Source organism: Plecotus auritus, assembly GCF_963455305.1.
Source record: "Plecotus auritus genome assembly, chromosome: 10".
Classification (NCBI taxonomy): domain Eukaryota; kingdom Metazoa; phylum Chordata; class Mammalia; order Chiroptera; family Vespertilionidae; genus Plecotus; species Plecotus auritus.
The window spans coordinates 31,118,842-31,137,864 of NC_137785.1; the positions used below are offsets into that span (position 1 = coordinate 31,118,842).

The following is a 19,023-nucleotide window of genomic DNA, read 5'->3' on the forward strand; positions in this document are numbered from 1 at the left end:
CGGCCTGCTTGTCCCCAAATGCCCCCCACCAGCCTGATCACCCCCAACTGCCCCCCGTGCCAGTGTGCTCACCCCCAACTGCCCCCCCTGCTGGCCTGCTTACCCCCAACTGCCCCCCTGCTGGCCTGCTCACTCCAAACTGCACCCCCACTGTCCTGATCAACTCCAACTGACCCCCACTGACGGCCTGCTCGCCTCCAACTGGCCCCCCTGCTGGTCTGCTCACCCACAACTGCCCTCCCCTCTTGGCCTCTAACTGCCTCTACCTCGGCCCCGCCACCATGGCTTTGTCCAGAAAACGTCCGGAAGGTCTCCTGGAAGGTGTCCCAGTCTAATTAGCATATTACCCTTTTATTAGTATAGATAGAGGCCTGGTACATGGGTGGGGGCTGGCTGGTTTGCCCTGAAGTGTGTCCCGGATCAGGGTGGGGATTCCCTTGGGGCGTGAGGCAGCCTGGGCAAGGGGCCTTTGGTGGTTTGCAGGCCGGCCATGCCCCCATGGGGTGAGGGTCCCTGCTTGGGGGGGGGGGTGTGGCCAGCCTGGGTGAGGGGATAATGGCTGTTTGCAGGCTGGCCACGCCCCCCAGCAGGGACTCTTACTCCATGGGGCCATGGCCAGCCTGGGTGAGGGGCTGAGGACCGTTTTCAGGCTGGCCACAGCCCCTTCAGGATGGGGGTCCCTGCTGGGGTGCCTGGCCAGCCTGGGTGAGGGGCTGATGGCTGTTTGCAGGCTGGCCAAGCCCCCCAGTGGGGACCCTCACCCCATGGGGGTATGGCCAGACTGGGTGAGGGGCTGAGGGCTGTTTTCAGGCTGGCCACGCCCCCCGGTGACCCAGGCTCCCAGCCCCTCTTTTTTTTTTCCCCCAGCACCTCCTTGAGCAGAGGCCAGGGCGGGTGGGAGGCTTGGCTTCCTCCGTCGCTGGGGGCAACCTGAGCCTCCTGCTCGCTCCAGCTCCGTGGCCGCCACCATCTTTGTTGGGTTAATTTGCATACTCGCTCCTGATTGGCTGGTGGGCACAGCAGAGGGACAGTCAATTTGCATGTTTCTCTTTTATTGGTGTATGTGATAAAGAGCTAATATGCAAATGGTTGTCACACCGTCTGCCCTCGCCCTGGAACTGCTCAGACACTCAACTCTGGGGAGAGAGGAATGGGTGCCAGTCAGGCACAAATGAGCTCGCGAGAGAGGAATGGGGACCAGCCAGGCGGCCGCCCAGGAGAGGGACAAGCTACACGCCCTGCAGTCTCAGACACCAGTGGCTGCGCCTGTGCCTGCAGCCAGGGAGAAGGACAAGCCGTCCGCCCCACGGTCCCGGATGCCTGCGGCTGAGGCCTGGACAAAGCTGCCCGCCCATGGTTCCCTGTGGCTGCAGCCAGCCTGGGTGAAGCTGGCCTGGGTCCCAGGTGCCTGCAACTGGCCAGAGGAGGGAATCCTGGGTCCCAGGTGTGGGGCGAGGCAGAGGTGGTTAGGGGCGATCAGGCAAGCAGGCAGGTGAGCAGTTAGGAGCCAGCAGTCCTGGATTGTGAGAGGCAGTCAGACATCCCCCGAGATGTCCGGGATTGGAGAGAGCGCAGGCCAGGCTGAGGGACGCCCCCACCCCCCATGCACCAATTTCATGCACCAGGCCTCTGGTTTATATATAATTATGTAACTTGAATCAAGATGCATCTGATTAGTTGTCATTAGGTATGGTTATAGGTATTTCATTAAACAATACTCCATCTTTCAGCCAATACTTTTTTAATAGACATTTTTTGTGTGTGAGTTTTATGCTTATAGAAAATTCCACAAAAAGGAAAGTTCCCATATACCTCCTCTCCCTCTACAGACAGTTTCCCCTATCTTGCAGGGATATACCTTGGTTACAATTGATGACCAATAGTGAAACATTACTACTAATTAAATCCATACCTTACATTAGGACACACTCTGTGTTGTACTATGGCTTCTTACAAATGTGTAATGTGATGTGTCCACCATTACAATATCAAACAAATTACTTTCACCCATCTAAAAATGCTGTGCTTCACCTCTTCAACTCTACCCCATCCCATGATTCCCCTTGCAACCGCTGATCTTTTCACTGATCTCTATAGTTTTGCCTTTTCCAGAATGTCACATAATTGTAATCACACAGTATATTACCTATTCAGGTTGTCTTCCAAAGTGGCTGTATCATTTGGCATTTCCATCAGCAATTGAGAGTTCTGTTGTTCCACATCCTCAACAGCATTTAGTGTTGTTGTTTTGGATTTTAGACTTTTTAAAATAAATTTTTATTGATTTCAGAAAGGAAAGGAGAGGGAGAGAGAGATAGAAACATCATTGATGAGAGAGAATCATTGACTGGCTGCCTCCTGCACATCCCCTACTGGGGATCGAGCCCACAACCCGGGCATGTGTCCTTGAATGGAATCGAATTTGGGACCCTTCAGTCCACAAGCTGACCCTCTATCCACTGAGCCAAACCAGCTGGGGCTGGATTCTAGACATTTTAATAGATGAATCCCATTGTCTTAATCTGCAATTCCTGATAACATCTGATGTTGAGCAACTTTTCATCTGCTTCTGTAAATCTTCTTTGGTGAGGCATCTGTTCATAACTTTTGTCCATTTTTAATTGGATTATTTGTTATCTTATGGTTGAGTTTGGAGAGTTTTTTTATATTTTGGACCAAAGTTCATCATCAGATGTGTTTTGCAAATATTTTATCCCAGTCTGTGACTTATCTTTTAATTCTCTTACAGCCAGTAATTTTTGGCAGATATGCTGGCTATTGATATTCTTTAAAATAGAAAAACAGCCCACAAAGTGGAAGAGTGGAGATATTTGAGAGAAATGACAACTGTTGAGAAATCAAGCATCATGGAGCAGAAACTGATAATCTTTCTTCCAGGAAGCCCACCTGGATTATATCAGCCCCTGGCACCCTCTTCTGCTTCTCAGCCCTTAAACATTTGAAACTTGACTCAGCTTCTTCACCAAATCTGCCTTCTCAATGGTGATCCCATGGTCCCCTTGTCCCTGGGCCAGAGACTCACCAGCCCTTGGATGTCTCTCCTTGGCTCCTCATAGGGATAGCGTCCCACACTGTTGTCAGCGCTTCCCCTTCTTTCACTTCCGAATTTCAAGGTCTGCTCCACCTAATCCCTAGCCCAGAGTCCTGGACCTCATGCTTGGACGGACACACACACACACCAACAGCCAATCAACCCCATCCACTCAGTTTCCTTTCTGCTCCACAACCCAACAAATATTTACCAGTCAGGCTCTGTACTGGACAGAGGACAGCGTGGAGACCTAGGCAATCATGTTGAATGAAAGGTCCCTAAATGTTGCCATTTTTTCAGGGCTCTTTTGAGGCTGCGTGGGCTCTCCAGAACTCCAGCCCTAGTGTCCAGTGCTTTCTGGGGCACCCCACTGACCTCTCACGCTCCCAGTATCCCAAAATGACCCGCCCCTGCTGCTTATTTTCTACCATCCCTACCTGGTGAAGCATCTATTTCTCCACTGAACTGTGAGCTCCGTCGCATAGAGTCTGAGGCTGTGTCGGCCACCGCGGTGTCCCCAGCACAGGGTAGGCTCAGGAATGTTATGGAGTGGTAGGGACAAACGAATCTGGAAGAAAGCATGCCAGGACCATATTAGGGTCATGCTATATGCCCTCTGTTCCTCACTCAGACCCGAGAAACCCTGTTTCTGAACTCAAAGAGCAGTAAGTTTGGCATCTCCTTGCCTAGGATGAAAGTCCCATTTTGTCAAGAAAATCAAGTGAGCCATTAGGGACTTTTTGACTTTTAGGGAACAGCTAGTAGTGAGAGGGAGGACGCAGAAAGCAAGCGGGCTCCAGCGTTTTCCCACGCTCCTCCCCTCTTCATTCAACTGGATCCTCCCAGGAGGTCCCGCGAAGCCCGGAGGCTCGGAGCCGGTAACCGACCCCGCCCAGTCCGCGCGCTCGTGACGTCAGAGGCGGCGCCACTGGAGGGCGCGCGGGCGGCGGCGGCGGAGGCGCTGGCATGGAGTTAGTGCAGGAAGCGCGGGAACTGGTTTGTTGGGCTGCGGAAGAGATGGAGGCGCCCGAGGCAGCCCGGGCCCCGGAGTCGACGCTGCGCAGGTGAGGGCGGCTCGGGAGTGAGGACCACCCATCCTGGAGAGTCTCCGGGAGAGCCCCATCTTTACTGAGGACGCGACTTCCTCCTCCGCGCCAGTGAGAATAACCTCCAAGGGCGCTTCCCCGCCCCCTGCCCCCCGCCCCCCAGTAGTATATTCAGGAAGAGGGTCCTGGATCTCAGTGAGGACGTCATGGCGGTAACCCTCACACTCCACCCCCACCCCGTGAGGCCAACCGGAGGACCTTGGCACCAGTGAGGATCCTCCATGAGTTAATGAAGCCCTTCTTCCCGTGTGTAAATAGGAACTCCTGGGTAAGGAAGGCTGTCTGCACCACCCACCACCCAGCTCAACCAGTGAGGACATTCAAGTCGGCAAAGACCACCCCATTGGAGATTAAATCTGTAGGAATGATAGCCCACATCCAATAATGACAGATATCCGCCACCCCCACCTCTGGAAGTAACCCTCTCCCAGGAGAGAGGAAGCACCCCACCAGGGAGGGAATAAGACTGCCCCACACCCAGTGAGAAGCTCACCCTCTCAGTGACCCATCCAAGAAGGAATATCAACCCCAAAAATATGAATCCTCCCTGGGAGGAGTGAGAATACCCTAGTAAAGACCCCCACCCCCACCCTGGGAATTAGGATCCTTCACACTGAGTGATGTCCCAGGCATACCTTTGCATACTGTCCCCACAGGCTGTGTCTGGGCCAGGGGGCTGACATCTGGGCCTATGTCTTACAGCATGTGCACAGCCAGAGGTAAGCCTGGCTGCATAGGGTGGCTGTGGCAGGGGAAGGAACACAGGCAAGCCCCACAGTAACTTCTCCTACTTCTCCACTGTAGGAATGTCAAGAAGATCCGGGGAAACCTACTCTGGTAACTTGTCCTCAAAGCTATCCATATTTCCCACAGTCCCATCCAGCCCTGTCCCCCCCACAGCCTCACACCTCCTGGAAGTCCCTGTCATTCCCTAACTCTGTCCTCATTTCCTCAGGTATGGCCATGAATACAGTTCAGAGGTAAGAAGCATGTGCACAAGATTTTCTTTCATCAAAAGAGAGGATCATTTGCTCTGGGCCCAGCCTTGTATTGAGTGATAACGGGGATACTGGGTCACAGCCTTGATCCATGCATTCATAGGGTTTACAGGCAAGGGGAGACAGGCATGAGCTAGGGGAAAGGGAAGAACATATATATGAGGCATCAGAGCTGGTGAGGGAAGTTAGGAGAATGCATTAGTTTGGGAGAGATACTGAGGCCAGGGTGGGACTCAGTATGTGCGAGCGGTCCAGGTGACATCTGGGGGGACATGTCCAAGAGACCTTGAGACTCTTAGATGAGGGGCTCATGAAGAGATGAGGACTGGGACAGAGATGTGTCATCAATGCAGAGATAGGAAACGGGTTGGGAGGGTGATATAATTCCAGAGGAAGGGGCCCAGGATAGTACCCTAATGTTCCTCTGGGCCTAGAGGTTCAGACAAAGTAACTACCTAGGAAAAAAAATCTGCCACACCCCTGGGCAGATGAAGAGACTCGTGCTCCACAAAGGATAGTCAGGCCAGGCTGAGCCAAGGCTAGGCCATGTATCTGACCTTGTACCTGAACCCACCAGGCCTGTCGGAAGTTGGAGCTGGAAGCTGCTGTTGCCCACCTACGGGCAGAGATCCAGGAGTTAGACCAGAGCTTGGAGCTGATGGGTCAAGAGACCGAGGCTCAGGGTAACTCATGTGGCTGGACAGATGGGCAGCAGAAAGGGTATTGGGAAGGTACTGATGACCACTCTGCTTTTCCCACAGACATGGCCATGGAGCAGGTATTGCAGAGCATGCAAGACACCCAGCGGCATGCTCTCCTCCTTCGGGCCCAAGCTGGGGCCATGAGAAGACAGCAACATGGACTCCAACATCCCATGCAGTGGTTACAGAATCAGCTCAGGCGCCTGCAAGACATAGAAAGGTGGGTTTCAGGTGCCCACCAGGCTGGGTAGAGAGACATTTTCCTTAGAGACCCTAGTATTCTGCCCTGACCCCTTCTTGAGTTCCAGAATTCTAGGCTCTGCTCTTTAGGATTTAAAGTCCATGAGGCCAGGAAGTTTTGTCATCTCACCCACCAGTCTTTGTGTCTAGAATGGTGCCACCTATACACTGAGTGGCTAGATTATTATGATCTCTGAATGCAGAATAATCAAGCCACTCAGTATATATATATATATATATATATATATATATATATATATATATATATATATATATATATATATATATTAGAGGCCCGGTGCATGAATCTGGCCACTCAGAGTGTGTGTGTGTATGTGTATTAGAGGCCCGGTGCATGAATTCGTGCATGGGTGGGGTCCAGCCAGCCTGGCCTGGGGGAGGGGACATGGGCAGTTGGCTGGTCGAACTCCTGGTCAAGGGGACAATTTGCATATTAGCTTTTTATTATATCAGATATACACTGAGTGGCCAGATTATTATGCGTTCAGAGATCATAATAGTATGGCCACTCAGTGTATATATAGAACACCACTGCTGGGAAAGAACAGTAAACAAGGGACAACCCTGCCTTCGTGGAGCTTACACTCTGATGCAGAGGAGACAGATGATAAACTAGAAAGCAAACAAACCCAGTAATTGCAAGTAGAGATGAGTGCTATGAAGAAAAATTATATAAGGGGAGACGAAGATGCTACTCTAGGTAGGATGGTCAGAGAAGGCCTCTCTGAGAAGGTAACATTTGAGTTGGGGAAGGAACTTCCACGAAGAGGGACAGCAAGAGCAGAAGCCCTGAACTTGGCATATGGGAAGAACAGCCAGGAGGGCAGTTCAGCCTAAGTGTCACAGGCAAGAGGGGGGAGCATGAGAAGGTGAGGTTAGAGAGGTAGACATAGCACCATGGAGTCACTGGAATTCTCAAGCTGAGTTCATGCCCTGGCTTGGCCACTTACAGTGTGACCTTAGGCAAAGTGTGTGCTTCAGTTTTGAAGATCTATAGAATGGGAATAATATTACCTACTTTACATAGCAGGTATGATAATTGAGTTAAATCATGCAAAGTGCTTAGAAGAGTTTCTGTTAACCATTGTTATTCTAATGGTGATGAGGACATATATACAAGGGTTTTGAGCAGAACAGTGACATGATCTTTCTGAGGTTTTAACAGGATCATTTAACTGCTGGGTGGAGAACAGACTGCAGAGAATGAAAGTAAGGAAGACCAATGAGGAGGCTAATGGAGTCATCCAGCAAGGAGATGACAGTGGCCTAATTTTGGAGATGGCCCCTGAGATTCAGACTCAGGGATTCCTGTGACTAGCTTTGCTGGCAGCAGGAGGGGACACAAACATCTGTTCTCCCAGCTCCCTCCTACCAGGGACCCAGCCCCAACTGCACTCCTCTTTCCAGGAAGACTAAGATGGATATAACCTTTGGCCCCTTGACATCGGCAGCCCTAGGCCTGGAGCCTTTGGTCCTGGTAAGAGTCCTGGGCCATGGGAGGAGAGGAGGGAGTCTGGGATCAGGTGGACCCCTGGGTTCCCGTTATGTCCCATCCTCTTGTTCCCAGGGTGATGTCCGAAGAGCCTGCACCCTCCGAACCCAGTTCCTGCAGAACCTTTTGATTCTTCAGGCCAAAGGCGGCAGCATCCCGTGCGTGTCACTAAGCCCCCAGAAACCCTACAAAGAACCTGGGCTTTGGAAGGAGTTACTTGTCTGTTAATTCATCAGACACTGAGTGTCTGGGCTGTGTCAGGCCCAGGCCTGCCCTGACAGGGCTCCCAGGCTGGGAAGAGGTGGAGACAGACCCATCACAGACAGTAACAACCCAGGCAGTTAGGACTCTTGGGGGATGGGGAGGCCTAGGAGGCTCTGGGTACTGAGAGGAGACACCCTACGCAGCTCAGGAAGCAGGGAGGATGGGTCTCTGGTGAGGAGGCTTAGGAAAGGTGTTCCAAGCAAGCAGCACATGTGAAAGGGCACATGGTCAGCAAGTTGGTCTAAGAGGGGAAATCAAGTCTAATAAGCATAGATGAATTATAAACTGGGCACAGGGACAGATCCTACTTTATAGGGTGGTGGTGATCATTAGAGGAAGAATTGGTATGTCTTGTAACATTTTCTGTCCCCTCCCCCAACCCCACAGAACCCCTCAAGATGACCACTTTGGAACTTCCTACCAGCAATGGCTTAGCTCAGTGGAGGTGAGGGGGGCTTTCAGGAAAGACCATACCCACTGTCCCATTATCAAACCTCAGGGTGCCAGGACCTAAATGTTCATCCTTGCCCAGTCCCCTTGTAGTCCCAGCTCACAGCCCTGCCCCCATCCTGCCCTTACTTACTGCCCTCCCCACACCAGACACTGCTGACAAACCACCCTCCCAGCCACGTCTTGGCTGCCTTGGAACACCTGGCTACAGAACGGGAAGCAGAGATTCGGTCCCTGTGCAGTCAGGACAGACTCCAAGATACGAGGATAGCCAGGTGTGTAGTCGAGTACTTCCATAGTCAGCCAGGGTAGGTGGCTGTGTGAGCTGGGACAGGACCAAGACCAGGCACAGGGATTACTGATAGGAGAACTGAAACCCAGGGGCCAAACCCAGGTGGGGTTGACATTGGATACCCTCAAGAGTCCAAGCAAGGGGACGGGGCTCCTCCCTCACCAGTTTCACCCCATCCCCAGGTCCCAGGTCCCAGATCAGTCAGACTCCAGCCAGGCCCTGCCGTCGGTGATGCATCTCATCCAGGTGACCCCCAGGCACCCTTCCAGACTCTTATCTCTTTCCTATCCCAAAGCCCACTCAATCCCCTCACCACCAGGGATGATGCCCACCCTGACTTTATCCCCCTACCCCAGGAGGGCTGGCAAACTGTGAGTGTGCTGGTCACCCAGCGGGGCCCTCTCCTGAAGGAGCATCACATCCTGACCCAGCGCCTCCAGAGCCTGTTGGAGGAGGTAGAGAGGTGTGCCCTGGGATCCAGTGAGAGGTGAGGGGGCTCCCAGGGCAGAGGCCTCTAGGCTGTCTCTTTTCCTGGGGTCTCAGAATATTGGACTTTTTCTGCCCCTGTAGCTCTTGTCCCTGCCTCCCTGCTCTCCTTGCGTTGGGCATCCCCTCCTCCACTGTGAGTCTTAGTCACCTTCCTCTCCATTGGTCTCTTCTGCTTGTTCTCCAGGCAGGCATTGGTGCTGGGACTCCAGAGTTATGGCCTGTGGGCAGAGCTCAAGGCCCTGCGTGCCCATAGCCAGGAGCTAGAGGAGGCAGTTGGACGGCAGCAGCTTCTGCTGCAGGAGCTACAAGCCAAACAGCAACGGATCCTGCACTGGCGCCAGCTGGTGGTGAGAAGCAGGATTCCGGGAGAAATGGCAGGGCCTGGTGGAGGGTCAGAGTGAGGCTGGGAGCTTTATAATACAGAACTGGACCTCCTGGTGGGGGAAGAGGCCCAGGATGAGTCTTCCAAGAGGAAGTAGGACCTGTGGAAAGGGGAGGGCAGGGCTGGAGGCTGGGAGTTGGGAAGGAAAAGCAGCCCGTCTTGATGGCCTCCTGGTTATCCAGGGGGAGACACAGGAACAGGTCCGATTACTCATCAAGAGCAACTCAGCCAGCAAGACGCACCTGTGTCGGAGCCCTGGGGAGGTGAGTTGGGATTTGGAATGAGGTCTGGGTAGGGCCAGATCTAGGGGATGGGGCTGGGTGATCTCAGGTTTCCCCGCCGTTCCCTTTCCTTCCCCACAGGTGCTTTCTCTGATTCAGCGAAAGGTAGTCCCCACATCTGAGGCAGTGGCACCACAGAGCCAGGAACTGCTTCGCTGTCTAAAGGAGGAGGCCCAGCATCTGCCCCACCTTCTGCTGGACACCCTGCTGCGGCACAGTCCTGAAGGGTGAGACGAGGGCCATCCCCTGTATCCCCTCCCTGGGTTGACTGTCCCACTCCAAAAAAATAATCCGCCTACTCCAAAAAATATAATTCCAGACCCCAGTGTTCCCAGGCTGCCAGACCTCACTCAGGTCCTCAGTCCCACTCTGGAATTCTAGTCCCAAGACTCACATCCAAGTTCCTCCCAAAATTATCCCTCAGCCCCCAGAGCCTCTGCTCTCAATGCCCCACCTAACCTGGACTTTCCCCCTGCAGATTGCAGCCCCTGCCTACAGTCTTGCCATCCATCCACCAGCTACATCCTGCGTCCTCAAGGGGCTCCAGCCTTATAGTGCTTAGCCACATTCTGGGGCTACCCACCGGGAAGGTGAGTGCTCTACCCCTAGGACCTATCTTTCCATCCCCACCCCCACCCGAGATGATTGTCCTTTCCCCCTTCCTCTAGGCTCCAGAGCTGCTCCTCCCAAAGGCTGCCTCTCTTCGCCAGGACCTTCTGTTCTCCCAGGACCAGTGTAGACTCCAGTGCTGGGATCTGCTCCATATGAAGAACAGCCTACCGCCAGGACCATCCACCCAGGGTAGGCCTGCCTGCTTCTATATCTAGCATCCTTGCCCATTCCCAGGACCATCAACCTCTAGAACCAATCACAAACCACCCATTGCTGACACAGAGTCTTCCGAGCTCTGATTGCTTTAAGCATGTTCACTACTTTCATTTGCACAGCAGCCCCAGGGGGTTAGTGCTGCCATTCTCCCTTTTACAGAGGAGGGACTTGGATGTAGAGGCCTGCTTAGATGCCAAGATGGCAGGGCTAAGATTTAACTCAGGCGTTCTGACTTCCAATGGGTCTGTGCTCCTAACCACTAGGTGACTGCCTATCTAATTGCCAAGTACTCATTTGTCACCATCCAGTATTATGCTTGAATAGTTAAAAGCTGGGATGTAGAGTTAAGCTACCTGGAATCTCTTCTCAGGACTGCTTCTTGTGTAATCTCCCTATGCCTCAGTTTCCTCCTCAGTGGAGTAAGCATACCTTACAGAGTTGCTGGGAAGACATAGTCAGGTATGAGATTACAGTCATTTTGTCTGCTCACGCGCAGTCTCTTCCAGTGCTTACCATGAGGGACAGAAAGAGTTTAAGATTCTGTTTACAAATGAGGAAATAGAAATTTCTAAGGAAAGTTGTTCATTCCTGATTCACTCAGCAAGCACTCAGTGGGTACCTGCCAGGTGCTGGCCCCAAGAGCTCAATGGGGAGAGAGGCAAGAGCAGTCCAGCCCCGGGGGTGTCCTGGTGATAGATCAAAGGGTAAATAGATAGAAGAGGTGAATTGATGAGAAATTAATCAGGGTACTGTCAACAAAATAGGAAGAAACTGTTTTTGCATTTCAGGCTCTGTGCCTTCCCCCTCTCCAATGGGCATGGAGCGGTGTGCAGGAACAGCCCAGGAGCCAGCACAGCTGCATTCCACCTCATGGCCATTGTGAACTTTAACATGTGTCAATGGGACTTAGTTCCCTCTGCTCCAAAAGCAGTTTTTTCTTCAGCCTGATTTCCTTCCCCCAATAAATGATCCTACCCTCCTCATCCAAGTGCCTGAGCAAGAAACCCATGAATCATCCTTAATTCCTCCCAGACCCCTAACCACACACACACCCACCTTCAACCTGTCAGCAAGCCCTGGGTCCCATCTCCAGAATGCTTCAATCTGCCCCAACCCCACTAGCCTGTGGCTCAGATAATGACAACTGACCATAGAATAGCTAAAGAAAGGGTAAGGGTCATGCCCAAGGCGAGACTGGAGTCAGGATTCAGACCCAAGGAGTCTGATCACACTGCAGGTCTAATATGAGCCTGTTTTGGACCTGTGGAGGGGGAGTAGACCTGGTAGAGTGAAGGGCTGCAGCAGTCTGAGGGAGAAACCTTAGGATGAGGAATGCTGAGAAGGACTACCAGGAGGAAAAATGGTGTCTCAAGTGGTCCCTGGGGGGTAGATGAGGTTTTGCTCAGGAATAGTGAGCAGCAGCAGCCATATAATGCAAGCCCTCAAGTACTATGTCTTGGGGGCACTGAGAAGTCTTAGAGGGTTCCAAGCTAGAAAGGATCAGGTTTAGGCTTCAGGAAGATCACTTTGGCTGCCATGTAAAGGATGGAGCAGAGTGGGAAGCTGAGGCCTGGAACCTCAGGGAGGCTAGGGATGGGGCATGAGTAGGGAAGGAGGAGGAAGCTGAAGAATAGGTCATGGGGATTGATGGTCTGTCTGGGCGGGAGGCATCCGGGATGAAGTGGGGGAGGAGGAGATAGTGGGCTTGCCCCTGAGATGAGGACCTGGGAGGAAGGAGGGAGAGGTTTGGGAGAGATGTTGAAGTCAACACTAGGTGACTGGACATTTACTTGGTGACCCATTGGCTGCAAGGCACCAGGGAACTAGAGGACTCAATGCTACTTCCTGGGCTTCTAACCTGCAGAGTTGCTGCAGACCCGTGCATCCCAGGAAAAGGAGCAGAAAGAGAATCTGGGGCAGGCTCTAAAGCAGCTGGAGAACCTGCTGGAACAAACCCTGGAACGAATCCCCAAGCTGCAGGGGATTGTGGAGGACTGGTGAGAGGGGATTGTGGGGGACTGGTGATGGGGGGTAGGGCTGAGCTGGGTGGAACAGGCCAAACTCAGGGCTGGGGAAAAAGACTGGGAGGGGAAGTGGGGGAGACTGGTGACAAGCAGGCCATGATGTGGGGAAGGCAGTGAGGGTCTGGAGGCTCAGGCCTTCCTCTGACACCATCCCCTTCCCCAGGTGGGATCAGCCAGGCCAAGTCACCCTCTCGGGGGAGCTCTGCCAAGGCCTGTCCCTGCCCCAGTGGCGGTTACGCTGGGCCCAGGCCCAAGGCATCTTGCAGCAGCTGTGCAGATGAAGAGGGGACACAAACAGGCGTCAAGAACCTCACGTTTGTTCACCCCAACACCTCACCTTCCTCAATATTAAAGAAAGCATCACCTGGATGTGTCGCCCATTGTCTCTACCCACACCTGCCCTTCCCCTCATAAGCTGTTCTGCTGTTCCTTTCAACTTCTTTCATCCCACCAAAGCCAAGAGAATGGGGTGCTCTAGACCCCACCCCAGGTCCCACTGAAACTCTTCTCATCACTTTTACCTTCAGCAAAGCATAATTGAGCACCTGCTCTAAACACTAAAAGTCCCTGCTTTCAGGAAATTGACATTCTAGGATAAGGAAGCTGACCACTGACAAGATAAGTAAGCCAAATATCTAGTATGTTGGAAGATAACTACCATGGAGAAAAACAGGCTGTAGGAAGTGAAATTTTAAAGAGGACTGCACAGCAAAGGTCACTCTCAGTAAAGGTGAGAGGCATGCAAAGGCCCTGAGTGCATCTCTGGCCTGTGTGACAGCCAGAGGCGTGCAGTTTAGGGTGGGGTAGTGGGGTTAAGAGATGAGATTGCCTTCTAGTTTTTATAGTTTCTTTTTGTACATTTAAGTCTCTGAGCCATTTGGAATTTATGCAAATGGATCCATTTTTATCTTACTTTACATATAACCCAATAGCACTTATTAAAATAGGCCCTAACCCGTGTGCTCAGTGTTTCGAGTGTTGGCCCGCGCACTGAAGGGTTGTGGGTTTGATTCTCCAGACAAGGGCACATTCCTGGTTTGCAGGGGTGTGGTTGTTTTTTTTTGGCGGGGGGAGGGGGGTAATTTAGCCTGGGCTATATTTTTTCATGTAAAGTTGCTCCCATCAGCTCTATCTTAAGCATCAGTCCCCTGGGATGTGAGCACCTTGGACCCAGCATTAAGCCCCAAGTCAGGAATTACAATAACTTGAAGAGTCCAGGGCAGAAAGGGAGAGCTCGAGGTCATGCTTCTGGCCTCACAGCTGAATGGCACTAAGGAATCCTAATGATCTGAGTCCTGGAGAAAGCAGAGTAAGGTGGGAGGTCTGGGGGGTGAGAGGATCCGGGTCCCAAGGGCCAGCTAGGACACACTCAGCTCTTTGCCCTTGTGCATGAGGTAGAGATGGAAGTGGAAAACGCTGCCATAGGTTGTATGCCTCAGGGACCAGCCATAACAGACTTGGCCAGTGTCTAGTCTGAAAGTGGAGGGCAGCAGAGGTCAGTGAAATGAACTAGCCCCTAGGGACCAGCACTCAGCTCACCTCACTCAGCACCTGGTCCACAGTGTGGACACCCCCAGAGGACACGGTCCAGGGTTCCCATTCTCCAACCAACAGGGCATCCAACATTCCCTTTGAGAGCACCACATCCAAGGGACCATTGGGAAAACCCACTGCCCGCACATCCATGTCTCCCAGCGCAGCTTGGGCACATGGGTATAGCGAGCCGGCATGGCAGCCACCACTACTAATGAGTAATCCACACTGGTCACATCAGAGAAGCTCCCAAGATACTGCTCATAACTCAGGGCACTGTTCCCGCAGCCTAACGTGATATGGTCCTCAGGCCACGGCTCTTGGAGGGCATGGAAAGAAGTACCCAAACCTCTTGTAAGGGGCAGAGTTGGCTGTGTCCCAGTAGCACTGCCCCCAGTACTGGACCTCTCAGTACCCGCAGTTCTGGTAACCCGGGGGGGGGGGGGGGGGGGGGGGAGGTCCAGTGGGGGTGTGTGCTAGAGACAACCAATCAATATGTTTCTCATCTCTCCCCTCCTCCAGGTTTTCCACTCTAAAAATCAATGGGAACAATATCCTCTGGTGAGGATTAACAACAACAAAAAATTCAACAAAGGAAGAGAAGGAAGCTTTCTAGAGTTAGAAATGTATTATAGTTAACCCTAATGAACAATGCTGGGGTTAGAGATGCCAACCCCACATAAAACTTTTACTTTGGATTCCCCAAAAACTAATAGCCTGCTCTGGACTAGAAGCCTTAGAGTCAATTAATATTTTGTATGTTTTATGTATTATATACTATATTCTAACAAATTATGCCAGAAAAAAAATGTTAAGGAAATTGTAAGGAAAACACATTTATAGTACTGTATGTATTTATTGAAACAAATCCACAAGTCAAACCTGTATTGTATAAGGGTCAATTGTATATGATGAGAGTGGTAGTGTTACACAGGTGTATAAATTTGTCAGTACTCATCAAGCTATACATTTTTAGGTCTCTGCATTTCACTGTGAATTGAATTTATAAATTAAAATTACCCACCTAAACTTTATAAAGTAAGACTTTAGGTGACTTGATATGCCACCTTTTCATACACTAAATGTCCATGAGTAATTGGGCTGTGCCTGGGTTCTCTCCAAGCCCACTGTCTGGTTTGTGTGTGCCATTTATACAAGCCTTGTAAATACCTTTCAGGATCTGGAATGGCTAGTTGCCATCATCTTATTTTTCAAGGTTTTCTTGTCTCTTGCTAATTTTTTCTCCCAATGAAATGAACTTTAGACCCAACATGCTTGGTTCCAGAAGAAATACAAACACAAATGGGAGGTTTATTGGGGTTGCAGTAAGTTTACAAATTAGGCAGATTTGACATCTTTGTGAACTTGAACCTGGCTTTCCATCTCCCTTCTCACAATTCCTCTCTTGGCCTCCAGAGTACCCTCACTCTCAATTCTAGCTCTGGCTACTCTTCCCCAAACTTTATACATTTGCTTTCCTATGTGCCCCCTCCTTCCTTCCTTTATCTCAGCTCCCAAACCCCACCTCCCTACTGATCGTGGGGTCCTTCCCCACTCTCTGCTTAATTTTTCTCCACATCTTCTAACAAACTTTTACTTCATCTTTCATTGGGCAAACTTTCTGAAATGATTTAAAATCCAGATGCAGTAAAGGAAAATACTGACCAAAACAGATTTTTGCATGGCAAAATAAAAAATGACCAAAGTAGCCCTAGCTGGTTTGGCTCCGGATAGAGCGTCTGCCTGTGGACTGAAGGGTCCCAGATTCGATTCCCATCAAGGGCACATGCCTGGGTTGTAGGCTTCATCCCCAGTGGGGGGCATGTAGGAGGCAGCCACTCTATCCACTGAGCCAAACCAGTCATGGCTGCCACTTGCTTTTAAACAATTCACACCAGGAGACAATAAGGTAGAAAGGAGAGGGATGGAAGCCAGACATCTCTAAATGTACCTGGTTTCATACTTTTTCCTTTTGAATTTTTATGAGTTTATTTGAGCCAAAACATAATTGCCGGGAAGCAAGATCTCAAATGCTCCTGTTTCATACTTTTCACTGTGGAAACATCTGATAATTTCTTAAAATGAAAAAAAAGAAATCCCTAAAATTTCAAAACAAACTGAAATAAATGACCCTAATTATGTATCAAGTTGGTGGCACAATTGTTTCCAATAAGTATTTCAGGTGATATTAAAACAGTTTTAGACGATGCCTCCGGTGATACAAAGATTCTAACAGAAAAAGAGCAGCAATGAAATTTTAAACTGAATTCAATAGCTTTTATTCGTTATAATATTGGTATTTTTACTTTGAAAAAATACATGATTTAAAATTTTGAGACCCTACATTATCTTAGTGTGAAATTACATAACCCTGGCTAGGTAGCTCAGTTGGTTAGAGCATCGTCCAGATAGAGTAAGGTTGCAGGTTCAATCCCCAGCCAGGGCACATACAAGAAGCAACCAGTGAATACATAAATAAGTGGAAAAACAAATTGAGGTTTCTCTCTCCCTTCCTCTCTCTAAAATCAATAAATAAACTTCAAAAGTAAATTACATATTAAGACTAAAGCAGATAAGTAGTTTTGGTGTTACTGGAGACTGAACTTTTTAATGTAAATAAAAAGAGATGCATATGTCAAATCAAAGAAGTGAATACCCCATGATCTTGCATTTGCATTGAAAATATCAGAATGAACATTCATAGGTCTTTCTCAAATATATATATTTCCCTAAGTCCGCAAAAATGTCTAATAACTGAGCAATCCTAGTGCCCAAATTATGGTCTCTAAATACCGGTACTATTTCTGACTAGAAGGAACCTGGAGTCAAGGGGGAAATAGTTGATCCCAGGTTTGGAGCAGGACATGTACAAAATGAGTACGGAGCTTCTTGTGCCAGAAAGCAAGGAAGACCTCCAAGACTATTGGAATTGAGTCAAAAGAACTCAGGAGGCAATCCAACAGGGCTGCCACTTGCCAAAGATATTGAGCAACAATAAGGATGACTGCAATGATTTGAAGTACATAGAGTATTTTTGAAAATGTAAGTTTATATTGATAGTTATATACCTCATTGGTCACCTTTGAAAGGTGCCAGGAACCAACTCATTTTTATTTTTTTTCATAAAATAGGGAAAGAATCAAGCATGTTCTCTATCCTTCATGTGAACAAGTAACCAAATTCCTGATGAGTGAGAAATTATTTGAAATTAATAATTGCAAAAAGAATGATAAAATTTAAAACAATTATTTTCATTACATTAATGAAGCAATAGATACAGGTAATGATGGTCAAGGCTGCTAAAACTATTAGTGGAAAGGTTGATTGGACTTCATAAAACAGATGCGACAGAATGACACTGCTGATTAACCTTGGCATCACAAAGAGGACACCAGTTGTGCTGATGGGATACATTGCAACAGCATTACCTATGAAGTATTCTTTCACCCAATTAAACCTAAATCAAATCAAGCTTCGAGCCGTTACTACAATATTGTAAGAAAAGGAGAAGGGGCGGTGAGGAACAAGTACAACAATGTACTGTAATTAGTTAAATCCAAAAGGTGGCACATCCTGTAGGACAACTGATCCAGTTTCTTCAACAAATAGAAGGCCAAAAGTGGGAAGGGGAGGGAGAAGGAGGAGGAGGAAGAAAGAAGCAGGGAGAAGGAAATGTATAGCTTTAAAAGGACAGGGTTTTAAAACTGGAATAATTAGAGCAACAAAATAAAGTATTATTGTATTCCAATCCAAAGTATAACAGGTTCATGAGTCCATACTGATATTATTTAAAAATTAAAGGGCAGATAGTAGGCAAATCCCATGTGCGGAAGAATTCCAAATAACTTATGCAGATATTCCACTCTAGAGATGGAGCTTAAGTGTGAACTGGGAATGAATAATGACTTTCTTTCAAAGAGCATGGAAAGAGAGTTGGGTTTTTGTTTGAAGTAACTTTATAGTGGAGAAACCTGACAAACACTACATTAGCCAGGAGATCAAAGCTAACACGTACAGTGGTCACAGTCATGTTGACAGTGTTTATCATATGATGAAAATTGCACTTTACTTCTGTGGTCTTTTCTAACAAACAAACAAACATAAACCCAGTCTAATGATAAGAAAAAAAAATCAGACAAATCCCAAATGAGGAAGATTCTACAAAAATACCTGCCCATTACTCATCAAAACTACTGAAGTCATGAAAAACAAAGAAAGTGAGAAATTCTCAAGCAGAGAATCTGAAGGAAACATAACTAAATGGTATCCTGGTTAGAATGCTCAAAAAGAAGAGATTAGGCCCTGACCGGTTTGGCTCAGTGGATAGAGCATCAGCCTGCAGACTCAAGGGTCCCAGGTTCAATTCCAGTCAAGGGCATGTACCTTGGTTGTGGGCACATCCCCAGTAGGGGGTGTGCAGGAGGCAGCTGATCCATGTTTCTCTCTCCCTCTCCCTTCCTCTTGTAAAAAAGTCAATAAAAATATATATATTGAAAAAAAAGAAAGGAGATTAGATAAACACTAAGAAAACCTGAATAAAATATGAACTCTAGTTAATAACAATGTTTTTAAAAGGCTACCTATTCTTATGACATCTCTAACACAGAAACAAGAGCCAGAATTTTAACAAAACATTCATTTGTGCTGACTCAGACTGAAACTTCAAGAATCCAAGGTAGCCAATAAAATTGTTCTGAAAAAAAGACCAAGTGCGGTATATGGGTCTTACCTGGATCCCGATTTTACAATACTATTGTATAAAGACATTTTGAGGCTGAGAACATTGAACACAGTCGGGTGTTAGATGATACTTAGAAATTAATTTTCTTGGGTTTGAAAATGTTTAATAGCTCTTATCTGTTATAGAAAC

General features: G+C 49.0%; 1 protein-coding gene and 1 pseudogene across 4 annotated transcripts; one reads left to right on the forward strand and one right to left on the reverse strand.

Annotated features, from left to right (window-relative positions):
• The first annotated feature begins 3,973 nt into the window (after nt 1-3,973).
• Nucleotides 3,974-12,990, forward strand: HAUS5 (HAUS augmin like complex subunit 5). Of its 3 annotated transcripts, none has more exons than XM_080645927.1 (19): nt 3,974-4,116; nt 4,815-4,877; nt 4,963-4,995; nt 5,114-5,138; nt 5,734-5,839; nt 5,918-6,077; nt 7,526-7,595; nt 7,686-7,768; nt 8,262-8,319; nt 8,475-8,599; nt 8,799-8,862; nt 8,973-9,103; nt 9,290-9,452; nt 9,670-9,750; nt 9,850-9,995; nt 10,247-10,358; nt 10,437-10,569; nt 12,461-12,593; nt 12,784-12,990. In XM_080645927.1, the coding sequence occupies exons 1-19, from the start codon at nt 4,019-4,021 to the stop codon at nt 12,899-12,901; spliced, it is 1,902 nt and encodes a 633-aa protein (XP_080502053.1). In that variant the 5' UTR covers nt 3,974-4,018; the 3' UTR covers nt 12,902-12,990. The 3 variants fall into 3 exon arrangements, with proteins under 3 accessions (XP_080502053.1, XP_080502054.1, XP_080502055.1); XM_080645928.1 differs by having other exon boundaries at nt 8,973-9,079; nt 12,784-12,988; XM_080645929.1 differs by lacking the exons at nt 8,799-8,862; nt 8,973-9,103 and having other exon boundaries at nt 12,784-12,988.
• An 884-nt stretch (nt 12,991-13,874) lies between these two features.
• Nucleotides 13,875-18,183, reverse strand: LOC308235968 (EEF1A lysine methyltransferase 4-like; annotated as a pseudogene). The gene is made up of 2 exons: nt 18,169-18,183; nt 13,875-14,576 (listed from the first exon to the last, which is right to left on the reverse strand). The product of its transcript is annotated as an EEF1A lysine methyltransferase 4-like (transcript).
• Between the last annotated feature and the right edge of the window lie 840 nt (nt 18,184-19,023).